General features: G+C 38.3%; 1 protein-coding gene across 1 annotated transcript in view; it reads left to right on the top strand.

Annotated features, from left to right (window-relative positions):
- The window catches only part of BICC1 (BicC family RNA binding protein 1), a 116,601-nt gene that overhangs the window by 42,699 nt on the left and 53,661 nt on the right, over positions 1 to 20,241 (top strand). The window contains exon 3 of the mRNA XM_075109376.1: positions 15,724 to 15,793. Coding sequence (XP_074965477.1) covers positions 15,724 to 15,793 — 70 coding nt within the window. The remainder of the gene's footprint in view (positions 1 to 15,723; positions 15,794 to 20,241) is intronic.

Below are 20,241 nucleotides of genomic sequence, written 5' to 3'. Positions count from 1 at the left end.
CTGATCAATGGGGGACACTACTCAGTTCTTTATTAGCTTGCCCCCAGGAGGAACAGAATTTGCTCCTATGCTATCTGAGCTGGGCTCTAAGTCAGGGGCTCAGCCTGGATTGTTAAGCTACGGGTAGTATGCTCTAATCAATCTGTCATGGTTTTAAAGAAAGTTAATACAAGGTTTTGGTGCTAAGTAGTCTTATAGATATTCAGACATGTGACCAAGCACAATTACTTCCTTGGTTTTTTTTACAATCAAGCAGATGCTCCGTGGATGTGAACTTGTCCTATCAACTTTTAACTTAAGTTTAATAATTACAATTCACATGTCAAAATGCATTACTTGACTGAGCATTTTAGCTAAACAAGTGTATGTTCTGCACTTGCTGGTGGAGCCACAGAACAAGCCCCAGCTCTTGGCTGCAAGGGGCAAAATAAGCTAATATTTCTGCCCTGTCACGGTGGAGAAGATCAAGTGAAGTGCCCCTTCCTCTGCTCCTGAATTAAAGTGAAAAGTAGATAGAAGGTTTTTTTGGTAGTGTCACTTTAAAAAATCTGAAGACTTCAGCATACTTTCTTCCAATATTTCCAAGTTTTAGTACTGCTTCAAAGGGGAGAAAACCTAACATAAGTTTTTTAAAATAAGATTTTTTCAATGTGGATTTTTCAAAACCACTGGGAGCTGCTAATAATTTAGCAAGAAATAAGTAAATAATGTGATCGTTTTCTCTCTAGAGCTCTCGGATCTGCAGTTCAGTGACAGGTAATCTCAAACATGGATTGGTTTGCTGTTGTGTTACATACTAGTTATGTAAAAGATCCTTGTGGACCTTGGTCTAAATATTATTGTCCTAATTTATTCTGTGAGACTAATACATGATATGAAGTTATTACTTGTTCTTGATCCAAAGCCCATTTTCAGTCGATGGTGGAATTTTTCCACTGAGTTCCATAACATCTGGTTCACGCCTCATAGGCAAGCAAGACCCTTGGTAGACAAAGCCAGGACATTGTTCCAAGGAACATATATAATTTATGTAGCACTATAGATATGCATGGCACTCTTATATAAAATGTAAGAAGGTGGTGGGTCTCTGCCCTGAAGAGTTCATAATCCAAACCAGATGAGGGTCGGCCGTGTGGACAGAGGGGAATTTAATGCATCATTTCTGTTTGCTTTTAGTTCTTGCCTCATCAAGTCTTTTTTTTTTTTTTTCCTTAAACACTTGGAAATCTTAGTCCTGATGATTTTTTCATTCTGAAATTTCTCAGGGCAGGAGAGTACCTCTAGCCTTATCATGGGACTGTCAGCAGTATGGTGGGTGATAGGTGAAGGTTGTGGGTTTAGTAGAAGTTGGGTGGAGTTTTGGGCTAATGTGGGACTGCATCTGGGGAAGGTAGTGACTGGAAATGATGCATATGTGGTGCTCTGCCCAAGTGCTTGACTCTAGGTCAGGTATAAGCTGCTATTTCAGCATAATTCAGTGTATTTGGTATTCCTGAAGGGGCTCCTCAGCTCTTCCCTTCCTGGCTTTCAAGAGTTTGTCTACAGAATTTGGTCTTGTGGAAAGCACAATACGCTGCCAGCCAGCTGGAACTTGTGGGTTTCATTGTTTCTGAATGTTTGAGATTATTTAGGTTTTGTGGGTTTGGGGTTTCTTTGTCAAAGAGAAATGGTGGTTGTAGGAATATACTTATTTGCACAATTGCAGATACTTAGGCATTTTTAAGGTATCACTGGATTTAGGCAAAATGTGTGTTTAAATGCTCATGCTTCTCTTGACTGCAGACTCTGCTCTTTCCTGAAGAGGATGTAATCATGCTTGGAAGTGTGAATATGGAAATGGGCAAATGTTACATGTGTCAACCAAAAATCTCTTATGTTAATTATTAGGAGCTTAGGAGTGTAAAGGAAGACTAGGGTTTTCTTTTTCTGTTTTCTTTCCTGTCCTTACATGTAACTTCTTTGATCTGTAGCTTCTTATTTTGTTAAATGAGTAGCACCTTAAAAGACAGTGAGGCCATTTTGGAACTAATATTTGGTTATACCATCCTTTAAAACAAATTGCTTTTCCAGTATAGATACTGGAAACAGTAGCAGTAAAAGACTCTTTTGAAAGAACCACCACCCCCACCCCTTCCCCCCCCAGTTGTGATTATTTGAAGATGTGAAAAATAGGTATGTCCAACTGAATCTTTAATCACCTTTCTGCTAAATTCCTCTTCTGCATGCAGTAGTTATTAATGAATGTACATTACCTTTGATTTGTTTAGGAGGCTCTGGCAGCAAAGGCAGCAAGGAAGCTGCCTCAAGCCCTCTTTGATTATCTAAGACAGTAAAAGAGCTTGTTTTGCAACATCCTGTATTTTCACTTGTATCTCTGAAAAGTGCCCCAGGTCAACCCAACAAACAAACCTTGTAACTTCTGCAAAATTCTGTTGTGTGGGTGTATTGATACGGAGTTTATGTATACACGAATGCTTTTTAAGTATAGATAGTATATACTGATAGAAATAAATTTAAACTTATTTCTGTCTGCAGTAGGTCAGGCTTAAAATTTGGTTGGTCTTCCTTTTTAACCTCTGAACACGAAATGTGTAGGTAGAGCTTCAAGTCTGAATGGCTTAGGGTGTTTTCAGGCATAAAAATTATTAATCATTGACCTGAGACTAAGATTTATCAGGCTGATTATCCGTGTTCAGCAGAAATTTCTGAAGGGCTTTCCATACGTCTTCATCCATGACTTCTTTTGAACTGCCTATTTGTAATTACAGTTTCCCTAAGGCCATACCCCCACTTCTGATGGCAACCACTCAGCTATCAGTTTCTCCCACTTAGTGAGACATAGTGAGTTCGTGGTTATTTATACATTATCACAGGTTTTGTCTCTACTTCAACCACAGGAGCAGTTTTGAACTGCAGAAATTGGTTCCACACCTTCTGCTTTTTTTCTGGGTAGAAATCGGTATCTGCATTAGCATTAAAATAACCCCTTGATGTAGAGTTTGGCTCATGGCATGTGACAAGGATATATTAAGGCCATACGTTTCCAGAATGTGCTTGAAACTCCCGGCTGTGCTAGGCTGTGATGGGAACACTGGCATGCGATTCTAATTTACATTGAGCTTCCTCTCATTTAGCTTCCCAGGAAGAGGAGGCGACTGCTCAGAGAGGGTGGTATGGATTAGAGTTGAAAGAATGTCAGTGGCAGTCAAGGTTCGCAGGAAATCTTGGGATTGAGAGGTTTGTCTCCGTTTTGGCAAAACCACACCCAATGGAAAGGAGACTGTTTAGGTTGGATTGGTTTCTCTAAAAAGGTAAACCAAGAATGCTTACTTAACTTTTTGCTTAGTTCAGAGCTAAGTGGTGGGAAGTCTTTGTTCTGGTGGAAAACTGCATTCATCATGCCTCTGCTATAGCAATCGTTCTGTCAAAGGAATGGAGTAACTACAAGGGGTTTTATTTTTTTATTAATTTCATCTATAGTTTCTTCTGTGTTGCTTCTGGTATAACAGGGACCATCTCAAGAGTTTATCTGTAATATGAAAATGCTCTTTGGGCCTAATCCTTCAAGTGTCCACTGCAGGTAGAAGTCTTCAAACAGCAACTGTCCTTGCTGAGTTGCTTGTGAATAATTCCCTTGGCCAGAAACATTGGGGATTTTGATCCTGAAGTATTATACTGAGTGCCTCTCTCTGTCACTGCTTGGAGCTCGGTCTGAGTTCCAAGTGAATCAGAGTTTTAGTTGATGATGAACTCTCATTTTATGTCACCTTATTGCTATACATAACATTTTGTGCAAGTCCTCTTGCGTTGTAAAGCAACAGAGGAGGAGCAATTTTTCACCACGGTCTCAGTTGATCCTTAATCCTTTTCACTCTAAAAGATAAAACCTCTCTTAAAATAGAGGAGGGATTTTGGTCCACAGAAATGCTTGTACTCTTTCCCTCAAAATTAAGAAAGAGGAAGTGAGTATGAGAAAGATACAAATTAACGATATACACTGGGCTGCTGATTTGTGGGGAGGAGACTTGACGCTTCTGCTTTTGGAGAGAAGAGTTGGCTGCATATTGGTGTTTCTGATGTGCTGTGGGGCCTTCGTTGTTAAGTAATATTTCTTTTTAGACAAATTTCCCCTTTATTCTGTTACTTATGTAGAATTCATTAATGCTGTGTACACAGATACATTTATAGGTTTTGTGCATGCTTAGATAATCCATTTACATTTTTGACTATATTTCTATTTTAAATAAATCACTGAATTACCTGTGGCCTTTGATTAATATTTCCATTGACGGTGAACCAAACATTCAAGTAAAAGGAGGACTTTAATATTTCTCCATAGGTAAACGCATTTGATCAAGTTTTCTTCTCATTTAACTTTATTTGCTGTATTGGTAAATTAAGTATATAGTTCTGTAAATGTTATGGTTGCAGAAGGTTTACTTAGTGCAGTTTTTGGATGCAGTCACAATACTGCAATACTTGCTTAAACAAGACCCTTGCTTTAAGAATGACCTTTCTCTGTTCATTTCGGGCAAAGTGAAGGTTAAAAAAACATGCAGTGTGTGTGTGTTTGTGCATGCATGTGTTTTCTTCCCTTCTAAGCTAAAAATGCTTGAATGGAAAAGGAAACAATATAAATTCCAAAGCCATATCCACACAGGTAGCTTTCCCCAGTTATCTTTTTACTGATTTAGAGCTTTTATTTATAGCCTGAAAGTTTGTGTTGTAAAGCTGATGTTGTTTACTCTGATGCCTTTATTGACTTTACATGTAAACTCTTAATTAGTTTTCTTTTGAAGTGTTATCAGTTGATACCCATTGATCTAAACTATGAATAAATTGCCTGTGATGTTAATCTTGTCCTCTAACTTCAGCTTCAGTAACTCTTCCTCCTGCACATGCTTGTTTTAATTCTTAATAAAGTTCTATAGGAATAGCTATGAGTACTTAGTGGAGATTCTAAATTTGTTTAGAGTTAATCTGGGATGGGATGTAGTCCTTGACAACAAACAGTGTGCTTGCTTCTTTGTGGAAGTCTCAGTCTGTACATGCAGACCACAAAATTATTGGTCATGAGAAGTTGGAGGGAAAGCATGTTAGTACTTAGCTTAGTTTGACATGAAGCTGTGTTAGAAGTATGCGAATGGGAAACAGGCATGTTTTCCTTCTGTTGCCTTTTTATACATGAATCTAGATTAGCTGGAAAACTCAGACAAACTTAAATTTCTTTTATAGTTATTCTGGCATTTAATAAAGATATCGTAAAATAGAAATCAGTTTAACAAAGATGGACAAATCAGTATGTGAAGGTGAAATTCCTGCAGTATTGAAACAAATGACTTGCAGTGGAAGCATGAAGAAACTGTATATGGTGATACTGAACCATAACCATAAAGGTTATCCTGTGTGATAGTCTCTGAAGTAATTTAAATATTACTCTTTTTAAAGTCAGGTGAAGTTAGAGAAGGACTAGCCAAGTAGTCACATAGAGATACTTCTAAAAATGTGTTTGGGATTTCTGATAGTTGGAGTACAAAATTGGAAAATCAGGTACCCTAACCCTACAAAAACACATGCACTCGTGTCCTTGCACTTGGGGAGGCACGTTTTTCATACAGCTCCTTTCTGTACAGAAACTTAGACAACTGGGGCTCAATCCCCTTGTCCTCCTTATGCATCATTTCGTTGTGTGGTTTTAAATATTAGTCTCAGCAATCTAAATTAAGAACAAATTTAGTCAAATGTTCTGTAAGGTTTATAGTTTTAATACTGGCTATGCTGCTGCTCTGCACGGGAGATGGGTTTTCTGCCATGCAGGAGCACAAACTGCAAACCCTACGTGGTGTTTTAGTCTAGAACATGTGGGTGCCTTGGGTGCATCTGCTCAGAAATAGCCCCTCTCCCTTACCTGCAGAAAGGTAGCATTAATGCTGTGGAGTCAGACACGCTGTACTGCCTTCTTTTTAGAGTAGTAGTTGTAATATAAATAGTGAATTCTAGTTTTGAATTTCATATGTAGCCCATGGTAGGGGGGAAAAAAAATCAGGGCTTGGGATAGGAATCTATTGTTATACACTAAGTGTAGGCCAGACTTGAAAAAGAGCTACATATTTGCACCAAGCTTTAGGCTAAGTTTTGTCATCTCCTCTCTTCTAACTTGCTACATGCCCTGTATTTCCTCACCAAACCCAGTATTCCTTGATGGTGTACCACTGATGTGTTCTGGCTCTGGCATCCCAAGCGCTTGCTCTGGCCTCGCCAGTTTTAGAGGCTGAATTCACACTGTCTGTTCCTGAGTAACTTTATACAATTTTTTTTCCTGTCTTGTTCTTCCTGCCTGTCCTTGTTCTACCCTTGCATTCTCTTCCCCGCCCCAACCAAAAAACACCAACAAATCGTTAAGTATAATACTCCTCCTGGTTCCAGCTACGCCCATTGCTCTGTTCTTGCTGCCAAAGCTCATGCTCAGGGATTAGTCATCCTCTCAGATACTGCTGCTTCACCACTTCGCCACTAGAAGAAGAAATAAGTATCAGCCCATGTAGAATTTTACTTGTCTATTGTGACTCTTCAGCTCAGGTCTTCTCCTGTTTATACAGAAATATTTTTTAATTTTTATGCAAATGATATTTTGTATTTCCAAAAACCTATGAGTAAGCTTGTTTAAAGCACTCTAAATGCGTACATCCTGAGGGAGCCACACTACTTGAACTTTAACGTACCTTCTCTGAAAGCAGAAGATGCAAGAAGAACACTTTGACTGAAACAGAATATCCAGAGACTGACATAATTAGTGTGTGTTTGTTTTTACTAGGTATCCTGAGGTCTAATATCTTAATATTGTCATATTTTACCATTTGGTTAATACTGAATTAGATTGTACAAGTAATAGTTTCATTTTTTAAAACGAAATGCTCACATTAAATATTTAAATTTTTAAACTAAAAATTTTTAATGAGTGAAATCTGCAATACTGAATTTTGGCTTTTTTTGTGAGAGTTAGTAAATTACCCGGGTACCTAACTCCTGTAATCGCTTTGCCCTGGTGCTCTTGCCTTGTTAATTATAAGCAGATTTTGCATCAAAAGTGTGACTGTGTTTATGTTGAGTTTAGTCTGTGTCATCTTAGATGTTTTTGTTGTCCAAGTGAAAAATAAAATTGCTGATTAACTGGAACTTCAGACTTTTAAATAATTCTGTGCAGAGCCCCAGTTTTCATTACAGTTCTTAAAGCCAAATTCAGAATGCAAGCTTATGCTTTTCATGTTAAATTATATTTAGATGTACTTGCTGAGTTGCCTGTTCACTTTTTGTGGCTTTTTTTTGTTGAGTTGAAGCAGTTGGAGCGCTTAATTTATGAAAACTCAACATTTTAGCAGAAAATGTTGGTGTCAAACGCAGCTTCTGTGCATTTATAAATGATGGCAGGTAAGGACCTATATCTTAAAATGAGCATTTGTGTCTAACAGGCCATCTTACAGATGTTTCCGAGATTAAGACAGTCTACATGTCAGTTCTATATTAACAGATTTCACCACTTAATATTGTTCTTGGTGTAAGGGAGAATTAATAGGCACAGAATGAGGACGATGCTTATCTCGTGATAAGATAAACATGATCAGACCATTCTATCTCTCATAGTATTTTCAGTTAACTGCCACATTAATTTTGTATCCTGAAGAATATTTTACGTAGCATTTTGAAAAACAAATGCTTAAAAATCTGATTAGATGGTGGATGACAGTTAGTAAAGTTCCATCATGTTTTGGTCTCCTTTTTGTAAGAAACCTGGCTTTGGAGTGGTTTTGATGCTTAAAAAAAAGAAATCTGACTTGTTACAGCCTTTGTTTTTAAAGCTCACTTTATCATTCAAAACCATACTTAAGCTTTCAGTTATTTCATCTTAAGGGCATTCAATCGTTGTGACTAAATCTGACTAAATCTCACTGCTTAAGTATTTTCCATTTTTGTCCTTTAAACAGTGTGCTCCCTGCAAATAAGTAAGCAACTAAACTGTACCTGTAGAAGAGCAAAAAGATACGCGGTAGTGTTCAGGAATCAGTTGTGCTGGGAGAAGTTGGGGTGGGTGTGATGGCAGGAATCTTCCTACCTGCAGAGCTTAGTAGAATATCAATATAATGCTTGGCTTACCTTCTGCACTCTCAACAGCATTTGCTTGACTGTTTTGGATCTGTGAAAAGTGTTATTTTTTCATGACAGTAAAACTATCTTCCCATTAATACTCCATGTCTGTGGAGAAACATATTTGTCAAGTTTTGAAAGGCCATTACCATGGTACTAGTTGTATTTTACTATTGGTATTCCTGGATTTCCTCCTTTTTCTCTGCTGTCTTGCACAGTAACTCTTACCTTGGTCATCTGTGAAATTGATGGAACAAATTTTATTGGGAATTGGAGAAAAATGGGTCTCAAAACAGTCCCATTGAATGGGGATGGATACAGTGGTGTAACAAAGGAATCGGTCACCTTTCCTTCAGCAGCTGTGTACAAAGAATTCTTGGGTATAAGTTACCCTCCATAAATTTACCAATCTCTGGTAATTTATAAAAAAATTGCTGTGTTTCCTTTAACCTTATGGAGATTCAAAGCAAGATTACTAAACACCTGCTTACAGAATTTCTGTTATCATGACCTTTATGTAAAAAAATTTTCTAATCTTCTGTCCTTCCTTGTCATTGCCCTACCCTCACACATGGGATTTGCTCCTCTGCAGCAATTTTTAACTGTACACATTTACACTGGGAAGCACTTGTTTCTTAGTAATATGTGTTGGGGGTTGCTTCTGGCTCCAAGTGCTCTATAGCTCTTACCTGATGTCAGTGGAGAAAGGGATGTTTATTGATACTTTGTTGAAGTGGAGATTAGGAGCCATCTCAAACTTGAGGATGCAATTGGCTCTGGAGTTCCAGATGGTCATGTTGCCAGTAGTAATTATCTAGAGGTGCCCTTATACTTGCTGCTCCTTGGTGTGCTTGGAATATAAATTAACAGAACCTAGCCTGCATTTCCAGTCCCTCCCCAGTATTTGTTTGAACTTGATCCTTGCAATTCTTTTTTTTTGGGGGTGGGGAGGGCTACTGATGCAGCTCAGCCATCTATAATTTGTCTTGTATTTCAATGGAATTTTGTTCTTTCTCTAATTCACAGTAGTTACCCCCTCTTTCCCCATTTGTTTTTTCCCTTGACTAGTTACACTAGCATTCCATCAAAGTTTTTTCAGTTTTAAACTTGATGCTGCTTGGAAAAATTGTATCTTACTTGATCATACATTTTTCTCTTGCTGGAAGATGATTTGATACAAAGAAATGATCTCTGCAAGATGTGCAAATGCAGGATTGAGAATGACATGAAGAGTGACTCTAAAGATCATTCAGAATATAATTTGGGCCCTGTCTTGATTGTACACTTCGGTAATTTTTCTGTCTGCACACAGAGGCTGTTTCTGAGTAAAAAACAAAGATCTGGAAACATATAATTTCTTTCCCTATAGTGTCCTTTTTTGCTTTGTCACTTAACCTGCTGAAAGAGAAAGACCTGCCCCCATTATCCCGGAGGGAACTGGATTGCTTTTGGAAGGGGTAATTAAGTTAGAAGAATCACTGCTTCATTCCTTCCCCTGCTTCTCATCCACCTCAGTGTATTATTCTGCCTCAGAGACAATAGTGATTTTTATTTTCATAGGTATGATCACCTGTAATTATTCAGCCCAATTTCCTTTTGTATAATTTACCCAACCAGTCAGCTCCTGCCATTTTTACAGTCAACTCTTGTAAGAAGTAACTTTGCCTCCAGCCTTGAATACTAGAGGCAGTTCCCCTTATTAGGGAAAGGATTTCCGAAACTTAATTTTTGGTGCCAAATTAAAATGGAGGCTAGTTGCTTGCATTATCTCCACTTACTGAAATTTTAGGTCCTTGCTTACAATGTATTCTGGATTTTATTGGAGTGTTGTGGGGTGTTTTTAAGTTAAAACACTTCTTGCAGGATGTCGAGCTTTGAGTGTTTGTCACCAGGTGCTTGGACATGACTTGCAGCCTGCTTGCAGGAAACGGAACGTAGTTTCTGAAATATTCCAAGCAGCAAAGCAGTTGGGTGCTCTCTGAGGATTTGCGTTGTTTGGTAGTTGAAGATAAGGTACTGTTGCAGTACTTCAGATGTTTAAATGTCTAGTGCATTGATGTTGTTGATCTAAACCTAGCTGTTCCTGTGCGTATTGAACCTGCACGGAGGAACACCTAGGCAAGCTCTTTGACCACAAAAACTCAGCTGTTCCAAAACATGACATGGACAGATAAATAGAAACACTAGTGGGCATACAATTTCTTTGCTTTCTAGGGCTTTTAATAACATTAAAAAATCACAGTATCTACAAAACCTAGTATTGTATTTCTAAAAAAATTCTTAAACGTAGATTAAGATAACATGCGTCTGTTCTAAAAATAAAATTTCAATGTATTCACAAGGTTTTTAACATCTCTGCTTATTGATTGTCTAAGTACTCTACATGTTAAAGTGGTATTCTGTTGTATTAAGTAAGGTTAAACTGAGGAACCTAATTCCTCACACTGAAGATGGTGGTTTTTCTATTGATGAAATAACAAACTGGCTTTTTTTGGCAGTTACACTTGCAGTTTTGAGAGTTACTTTTGTCATTTCAGTTGGAATGAGCTCATTGAGCTCAAGTTGAGAAAACCAACTGGAGAAACCCACTGGCAGATGCAGGTTCCTCTCTTACTCATTTTTCCCCTTCACGGTGAATAATAACTGAGGCTGAAGTGGCCAAGACACATGAAATCCCTACGGTGGGAAGATCAGAAATAGATAACTTTGTAACAACACTAGCTAAATGCCAGTAGTATTCTTCATAATGCATGTGTTTTAAAGGAAGAAAGGCTTTTTTGATAGGTTGTTGTTTTTCACCTACTGCCTGTAAAATGCTTCCTTTGAATGCTGAAATGCTTGTGGGCTTTTGAGGAGTTTTGGTTGTTTTTTTTGCATTCAGGACATTCCAGTTTCTATCCAAAATCAGCTAAACAAAAATCAAACTTAAGGAAAAATAACTTGTTATTGTCTTAATGTAAAAACTCCCCAAAGTGCTTAAACTATACATTTTTCAAGCTGGAATACAAGGAAGCCAAAAGCTTTTCCTCCAGCTGCCTTACAGCTAGAGGTTTGGGGGGATATTTTTTTGTTTGGGGTTTTTTGTGTTTGGGTTTTTTTTTTTTGGGGGGGGGGAGGGGTTTGGGTTTGGGGTTTTTTGTTTGGTGTGTTTTTTTATGAAGGCCCAATGATTTGCAACTAGAGACATTTTGTTCAGGGTCAGGGCCCAGTCTTATTTGTTTTATTGGCATTTTCCAGTATCTTGTCATCTTTATGCTCTCCACTGAGAATAGCTCACATATTTTGGCTATGTAAACACCACAGTTCACACCTCTTGGGGAAAGAAGAGGAAGGGAAGATGTAGATAAATTGTTTCTTAGGGTATCCTGCATTTTGAGAAGCAGCAGCGTGAGATTTACTATATGATTAGATTGTGCTGCGAAATGTGCCTGCTCCTTCTTCTGGTCAGTTGATCCTCCAAGGTGAGAAGAGAACTGATTCGTATAAACTAATCACTTCCATGTGAAAGGAAGGGATGCCTAAGCAAAGGTGCTGTTCTGCAGTCTAGATGGTCATGAACTGATTCACTCATCCCTAGGCTGAAGTTCCTCTAAATGTCTTGTAACTAAAGCATTTATGCAATTAATACATGTATGTATCTACATCACTTGTGAAGTGAGTTCGGTTTTTTTCTGTTTTCTCGGAGAGCAGCACTGCTATCTTCAGAGTATATGGCATAACACTGAGTTTTCAAATAAAACTATTCCATAGCAACATGCAGTCGAGGGTTTTATGGAATGATTCCAAACTTTTTTCAGGAAAAAAAAAATATCCTGGCACTTAAAACGGCCTGGGTTAGAATGGTAAAACAGAACCAAAGGTTGATGCAGCGGTGGTCTACGCTAACCAGAGTTTTACTGGTGCACAGTTTTCAACATCATGTTTACCTTAAGTTTAATAGCTATGGTAAAAACTTAGTTTCTTGTTTTCTAGAGCTTTGATGCTCCTGCTGTTACCAAAAAAAACCCAAACAACCCACAGCAAAAAATACCACCAGCAATACAACACATAAATAATAAAATAAATAGGTAAAGCAAGCAATGCAATATAGTGTGATCTCTACTTAAGCATTCTTATGAAAGCCCTGATTTCTGAAAACCAAAACCAGAAGTTACTTTCCATTCCATACCTCTTTAGGCAGTTAAAAATCTCAGATTATTTTACAGGCAAGGTAGATAATTTTCACTGGTGAAAAAATAAGTGCTGCAGCAAAAACTACTTTATTTTTTCCTATATAATGCGTGGTTTTCAAAATTGTGGAGAAGATTATTGCAATAATCACCTTGGAATTCATGATAGTTTACTGCTTGGAGTTGAAAGCCAGCACATATTCTGAGAGCTTTTATACCTGAGTAAATGCACTTAGTTTTAATGCATCCAGGATTACTTTTTTCTTTTGCCTAACTACCTAAGATGAGAGATAAACTTTTGTCTTTGTAGTGACCAAACCGGGTTGTGCTTTCAGTCTGAAGTGGTAATTTTTAGCATTGCATTCTGCAAAGAGCTTAAAGATATTAGGTGGCCAAATCTCGGTGGCTGGCAGTCAGAATTCTTTTCCTGTGAAGGTGCATCTTTCTCCTATCTCCCCAGAATGTGTGCATCTGAAGTGGTGGGCTTTCATTTTGTTTTGGCTTAGCATGAGAAATGGGGAGGATTTAATTTAAGACAAGAGTCTCCAAACATTATTGAGAGGGTGAAGGACTGATGGGATGTAACACTTTTCTTCAACAACATTCATTCACTCAGCTTCTGTCTCCTCTCTTGTGGTTCCTTTTATGCTAGATCTTCTTTAACTCAGTCCCACACCATTCTTTGTTTTAGCATCTCCCTTCTCCTTCTAGCTGATGCTTTCCTATTTTCTGTGTATTTTATCTCCTGTTGCACAATTAAGAACAACCCTGGCCCAAAGCCCTCTGTCAGACACAAGTGAGTTCTTTGAAATAGCTTTTTTTCACATCTGGCTTGGAAAATTGTGAAAAGTATGTGTATGTTGCTGATAGAATTTCACCCTCCTAGAAATGTCTTATTTCAGCTGTAACTTATTATCCAATAGTTGCTGAAACCAAGAATATAGTATAATGAAGTCTGGCTGACACTTTCATTTTTTCCCACATGGTGTACTAATCTGGAAGTTGTTGTGGTGTCCTAGGATTTGGATGTAGAAGATCCAAATTAAGAGTTGTTAGCTAAGTCTGCCTTGGTTCTAAAGTATATGATTTGGAAAATGCATTGATACTGTAGCCATTTTCTTAACGCATTCATTCTCTTCTCGGAAGTGGCTTTGTCAATTATCTTGGAGTCTGAATTTTTTTATTATTTATACTCGTTGCAGATGACTGGAAGTATCAAAATGTACTTCTTTGCTTAATTCTCCCACCACCCCACCAGTTTTGGTGAATTGACTTTGGATAGTGTCTGCTTTTAGTGTGTTCTCATTTGTATCAGCAATCAGAAGAACACAATTTTTTTTAGTCCTTCTGTGGAAATTGGACAAATATTCTTTATAAGGAGGAACCAGACCCTGAGAGTTGCCATTTCTCCTTTTTCTTTCCGACCTCTTTCCTACTTAGAGCAATCACGTATTCTTTCAGTTCTTGTGACAGGGTTTTTTCTAGCGTACAGCCTAAGCTTACAGTGAGCGTGTGTTTACTTGTTACCATTATATGTATTAAATAACCTCCTTAATTCCTATTACACCCCTTTTTAGCAAAAGTGTTGTTACATAGGCTCACTAACTAAAATAGTATGACCCAGCAGATTGAGGGAAGTGGTTATGCCTGTCTGCTCAGTTATACTGTAAGGCTGCAGATGGAGTACTTTGTCCGGTTACATCCCTCTCAGCCCGAGAAAGATGCTGACAAGTGGGAGTGACTCCAGTGGACAATCACCAGCCTGATCGAGGGCCTGTAGCAGTTGATGTGCAAAGAGGGGCTGAGAGCAGGGTTTGTTCAGCACAGAAGGGGTGAGGTAAAAGAGGGATCTAATAAAAATCTTCAGCTGCCATATGGGTGGTTAGAAGGTATACTGAGTCAGGCTCCTGCTAAAACCATAGAGCTAACAATGGCCAAAGGTTGAGCAAAGGAAAAATAGGAGAAAACAATTTCTCAGTAAAAGCGGCCACACACTGGAATAAGTGTGCAGAGTGGAATCTCCTCCTTTGGCGGTATTGAGAGCTTGATGGGCAGGGCCCTGACAGGGACCCGGCCTAACTTTGCAGTTGGCCCCGCTCTGAGCGTGAGGTTGAACTTACTAAATGACTTCCAGAGGTCCCTTTCTTACAAACTTGTTCTGTGATTCTAGGACCTCTTCTAATTACTGTTACTCAGCTGAGCAAGCTGATCACTGCTAATCTCTTTGATAATAAACTACTGAAATTTTCAGAGGAGTGAGGACCCTTTTGCTTGTTGCTGTACAAAATCTTGTCCATCTGTGAGCAGAACTGGACAGCTTTTTCCAGGTGAAAATTCATCAGGGCTTTCTATAACCAACATCTCCATTAAAAAAAAAAAAGCCTTGTCTGATGCAGCCTAGGGTGATATTTATTCAATAGATGTATTTTCTTGGCATTCTTACAACCATTTGGATGCATCTTCTTGGCATCCTACAACCATCTTGTTAAGAACTAATATGGGGAAATATTTCTAGTTTCTTCAGGTCCTCATAATGATGAGGTCTCTGCTCTTACTCATGATCTGATACTCTCATGTCTCAAGTGTGGTGAGAGGTATGATCTCATCATACTTACTGATGAGAACTCGACACAAAAGTAGTTCTGTAGTCTCAGTAGACACGCCCAGCATCTCTTAGAACTGAATTTCAATTAATATATAAAGTCTTTGTTGTTATTCAGTCTCTATTCCTGTATTACTATTAAATGTTAGTGATGGTCCGTAACTGTGCTGGTATTGAAATTCAGTATAATATTCCTTTGGCTAGTGGACTTACTAAAACAAAGGCAGCAACAGAATGAGAGGCTACATGGAGCCAAATGACTACATGGATTTCGAAGTGTAAGTGCAAGTGTGTGCATTTTGAAATCTGGATAGCCTTGTGATGAAAAGTTGCTTTCAGGTAAAGGAGAGACAAAATAAAAACCCTGAACTTGTGAAGGTGAACCAATGTATCTTGACTTATGGAGATTCAGAAGGACTCGATTTAGTTTTGATAGGCTTTGCTTAGAAGCCAGCTTAAGATAACTACAGAAGTATTTTCATTGAACTATAAAGCTCTCACCTTTCCTCTCAGATGGACCTAGAGCACGCTGTAGCTAGTTGTGGTCACTTGAATTTCATGGGAACTATTGAGCAGCTTGCTTTTCTCTTTGGTTTTCTTTTGGGTTATCAGAACTCAGCTTCACCTGTCACTAGACAAAAATTATTCTCAAAAAACCTGGAGAAGTAGTTAATGAGTTGTTCTAATTATAAATAATAACAGTTAACAGATTTAAAAATGGTAAACATCATCTCTTCCAAAAATGAACTTTGACTTTGTAGGAGGAAAAAATAAAAACTTAATTTTTCATAAATGCTTTCTTTTTAACAGATTATGGAAGAAACAAATACACAGATTGCTTGGCCATCAAAGTTGAAGATTGGAGCAAAATCAAAAAAAGGTATTTTGTTCTTTCATGGGGTGGAGTTAGGTGTTAGAGTAATAAAACCTCAGAATAAACAATTCTGTCTTTAGAGTCACCATATCAATACTGGACACCTGAAATATTTTCATTTCAGTCCACTCTTTTATAAGAATTTCTTGTTGAAGTTGTCTCAGTTTTATATAGGTATTTGATGTACAAACCCATGTTAAGTAGCTTGCACTGCTGCAAGTTCTTCATTATCAGTACTACTGTACTCCCTGTGTTTAGCGGGTGTGCTTCTGTATAGTTCTACATCCAATCTGAGCAGTTTCTTGGTTTTACAGCAGCAAAAGCCAGTTGGTCTTTCTAGTAACACTGTAGATTAGTGGGTGTTCTGTGGCGTTTTTTGTTTTTTTTTTATGGAGCACAAAGATGTATGTTGGTCAAGCCCAGTTAGGGGGACAATTTGTTCTGACGGAGACAGCCTGCATGCTTTTTTGGTTTCTGTAAGAAACGCTGGCCATTCCTAAGAAACAGCTCCACTTAGGTTATGTGTTTTTTAAATTATGCTGCTTTTGGAAGTACACCCTATTAATGTGAACCAAGTATATGATCTGGAACACCTCTTTTTTGAAATAAGCCTTCTGCTTCTGTTCTTAAAGGATCGTAGCTGTGACTAAATGCAAACAATACTTAATTCCTCTTCTGCAGGAGAAATGAAATTGAGAGTGATTTTTAACATTGCATGTATTTCTGTTCAGGCTGATACATATTAAAAATCAAGAAATGTGGAGTTCAGATAATTTCCCTGTACACTATATTTAGGATGTATAAGTGGAGATGTGGGCTAACGTTTGTAAATGAAGAAGGTCTCATGGGAAGAAAAAGCATCTTTTTAGCAAGATGCAGGATTGGTGACACTTCTATGGTGTAAAGCGAGATCCAGTCTCTGAGGTACTTTCCCGCATGGTATGGAAGTACAAGTTGGTTTAATTTTTTTCCCCTACTTGCATGGAAAAAGAATCTCACTAGAGAGGGAAAAAATGGGAAAGGAATTCAGACTGGAAAAAATGCAGTTGTCACGTGTATGTATATATTCATAAGTGGAACTAGTGTTTATAGTAATGCAAGAGTGACAAGGCCTCTGCAAACCTGTGCTCTCCCTGGGTTCTGCGTACTTTCTGCCTGAGGTGCAATGAACTGATACACAGCTAAAGCTCCTCAAGAAACTGGCAGGACAGTTTGTTTTTCTTTGGAGGAGAGAAAAGAAAAAATGAAGCGCTACCTGCTCTTGTTTTCTCTCAAAGTTAAATAAGCCTGGTTCTGAAGATGAAAAGCTTGGATGAAAGGGTGTGAAAAGAGGGGTAAGAGGTGGCTGGCTGGGATTCTGGATTAGCACTTAGAGGTGCAGCTTTACTTGTAGATTAATTTAACCTCTCTATTAGTGATCTCAGAGAGAAGATAACGTTAATTTGTGGTGAAGCTCTATCAGTATATGGAATGAATTCAAATACCGGGGGAAATAAAGTTATAGGCTGATAGTAAAACTAAAAATTGAGGGGAGAGAACGCACAATACAGCTGAGCATACTGAGTGCATCTGCAGTGGGAATGATTATCCTGGAAAGTCCTTATGCCAAAAGAAACTTTAGATAGTGATGGGTTGCAAAGGAGTCATTTTAGCAGTATGCTACACTGTTCAAATTTAAAAAAAAAAAAAAAAAACCACAAAAACCCCCAAAAAACCCCAAAACCTGTTTCAGATGTCTGTGGACTGCAGGGTGGCTCTAGAGTTGACTTTTACTCTCTGGCTAGCTTTCCTCTGGAAGTTGTTTGTATATATACACCTAAAATAGTAAATTACAATGTGTACGAAGAACCCCTTAACCTAGAGGTTCCTATTTCTTGTGAAATAGAGTATAGTTTATATATTCTGTTTATACTTGGTATCAATTGTTTGCAATTCTGTAACTTTCCATTTGCAGCTACAGCAGCTGTTTATATAGGGAAAATATTCTAAGTGTTTAACATACTCTAGCTTCACTTAATGACATTTTGTGATTGAGAGGAGAGTCTGCAACAAATAACTGGCCGGCTCTCTGGGGACTTGAACTCAAAACATGCGCTCTCCCCGTTTCCTTAGCTGGGAGCTGAGTGCCTGCTATGTAATCATTCAGTGAGGGAGAATCAGTCCTCGATGGAGAGCCTCTAACCCCAGCCATACGCTGTACACTGTCGTAACCAAGTGATACCAAATTTTTCACGTGATGTTCCAGTATAATGTCTGCAGTTTCCGCAGCATCACATTCTGTGGATGTATGTTGTAGCCTGTAGAACGATCACTAGGAAGACATCTCTGGCTGTCAGTCTATCGTGAGACCTTTAGGGCTTAATGTAGTGTTCTCCTCACTGCTCTTGTGAGTTTTTAATTTGAGGGTGTTAATACTAAATCAATAAGGACAGAGTGCATATTTTCTGTCTAATTAAAACACAAGTATTGAAATATGCAAAGTGTGCATTAAGGTTTAGCAAGGTTTTAAGATGAAGTTACTGAACTTCATCTTATGAGACCCTGAATATTTTTCTGATCTTATGGAAAAAAATTACTGTGGTGAAGCTGAAGTGCTAAGAGTAGATGACCTGCAAGTTCCTAAATTGGTGTGTTCCGTGCTATGCTGATTACAGCTTTCAAATTGGTGATTGAAAAATACTGTATGTTGAGTATCATAATGGTGATTCATTAACTCAAACTTGATAAATGTTTTCTGAAAACTTGTTTAGTTGCAAAATGCAAACACCTGGATTTAGTATCATGCAGAATTTAAACAATTTGCTGAGTAAAGTTTCTTGTTTACGATGAAATTGCTAAAATAGCTCTTGCCAAAGACTTAGAATTCAAAAATCAATTGTCAACTCTCAACAGTTTCGTGAAGACTGAAACAGGAATTTCCTGGCTTTAATGAGCACCAAATGCTGCAGACTTGCTGTAGTGATGAGGGTTAAAAATTTTGACGTGCTTATTTGGAAAACACACAAACAGATATAAATCTTCCAGTAGTGTCTTTACGCAAGTCATTTGTTCAGGTTGACAAAGAGATACCATAACATTAAGGCTTCAGACAGGGAAGGGAAACAATTTAAATCACTTCTCTAATGACTGATTCTTGTCCAGCAGTAATGAAACAATCAGCACTGGCACGGTCTGCTCTGCTTTCATAGAATCACAGAATTGTTAGGGTTGGAAAAGGCCCTTCAGACCCTTAAGATCATTGAGTCCAGCCACTAACCTATCACTGCCAAGTCACACCCAAGCTTTGCGTGGGTGCTGAGGAGTTCAGGCATACCAAAACCTCGTGTTCTGGACGTTTCAGATCTTCTGTGGCCCAATGAATTAAAGATCAAACTGAGAGATGGTAACTTTTCTATCCATTTCCTTTTTGCTCTCAACATACTTTTCCACTCTGTTATGGTTACTGTTTCTTAGGAATGCAATTAATTGTCTTCTAAAGATTTATTCAGCGGTATAAAAGTTCAGAATAGACTGCCAAATCCTAAATGGTCAGATACTATAATTCCACAAACACTTTAAAAGCAGGTGTAAGCTAGTATTTTTTTTCCCCCTTCTCCCTTCCCAAAATACTGACCTGTCCTGCTCTCCTGCTTTTGTTGTCCAGCCCTTTCTGCTGTGCTGTCGCTGGTGCTTGAGTTGTCACATAAGGGACCCCGCTGGCTTAAAACTAACAATGGATCATTTTTACTATTGGAGGGGGCCGGGGATTTTTGTGCATTTGCTAGCTGGTTTAACCCAAATTGTATCCTCCATCTGCTTCACCATATGGTTCTGTTCAATATGGTTCTTCACCATATTGAATCTGTAATGCTTAATGCACTGAGCAGGTGAACACCGTGTGGTTCAGCAGCAGTGCTTGTTGATGGCAATTTAAGGTGCTCTTTAGGAACTGGGTATATGTGAGTTTAGAGCTTGCCCATATTCCTTACTCTTTATTTCCTTTTTTTAATTCCTGCCCCCTCTCTACAGGTGTGTGCCTTTGTATTTCAACAGCCATAAACGAGTTGTGGGGATATGCTTGTGCTCAGAACATAGACAGCCTTGAAATAGCATTTGGGTAACAACCTGCATAAGAATAACTTCAGCTCCTGGAAACTTAGTGGCTCTAGGCAGGAATTCGTTCGGACAGTTGGAGCAGCAAAACTTTTGGGAGGTTAAAAAAATGTGGTAAGGGGAAATGCAAAGTAAATTGAGTTTACGGAGCGGGATAACTCTGGGGTCTCTTTCACCATTCACTTTTTAAAAGGGCTGCTTTTAATGAACTTCAGTTGCTCTTTTTTCTTTCTTCCTGTTCTTCCCATATTTTCACTCCTCTTCCGCTCTCTCCAGGTTACAATCTCCAGCTCGTCTTTATCTGTGTGATCTGTTGAAGTTACCCACTCATTTCTCTTCTTTCTTTCTTGAGCTGATCTTAT

The sequence above is a fragment of the Phalacrocorax aristotelis genome, chromosome 14 (assembly GCF_949628215.1).
Source record: "Phalacrocorax aristotelis chromosome 14, bGulAri2.1, whole genome shotgun sequence".
Lineage (NCBI taxonomy): Eukaryota > Metazoa > Chordata > Aves > Suliformes > Phalacrocoracidae > Phalacrocorax > Phalacrocorax aristotelis.
This window is presented reverse-complemented; position numbering and strand designations above follow the sequence as displayed.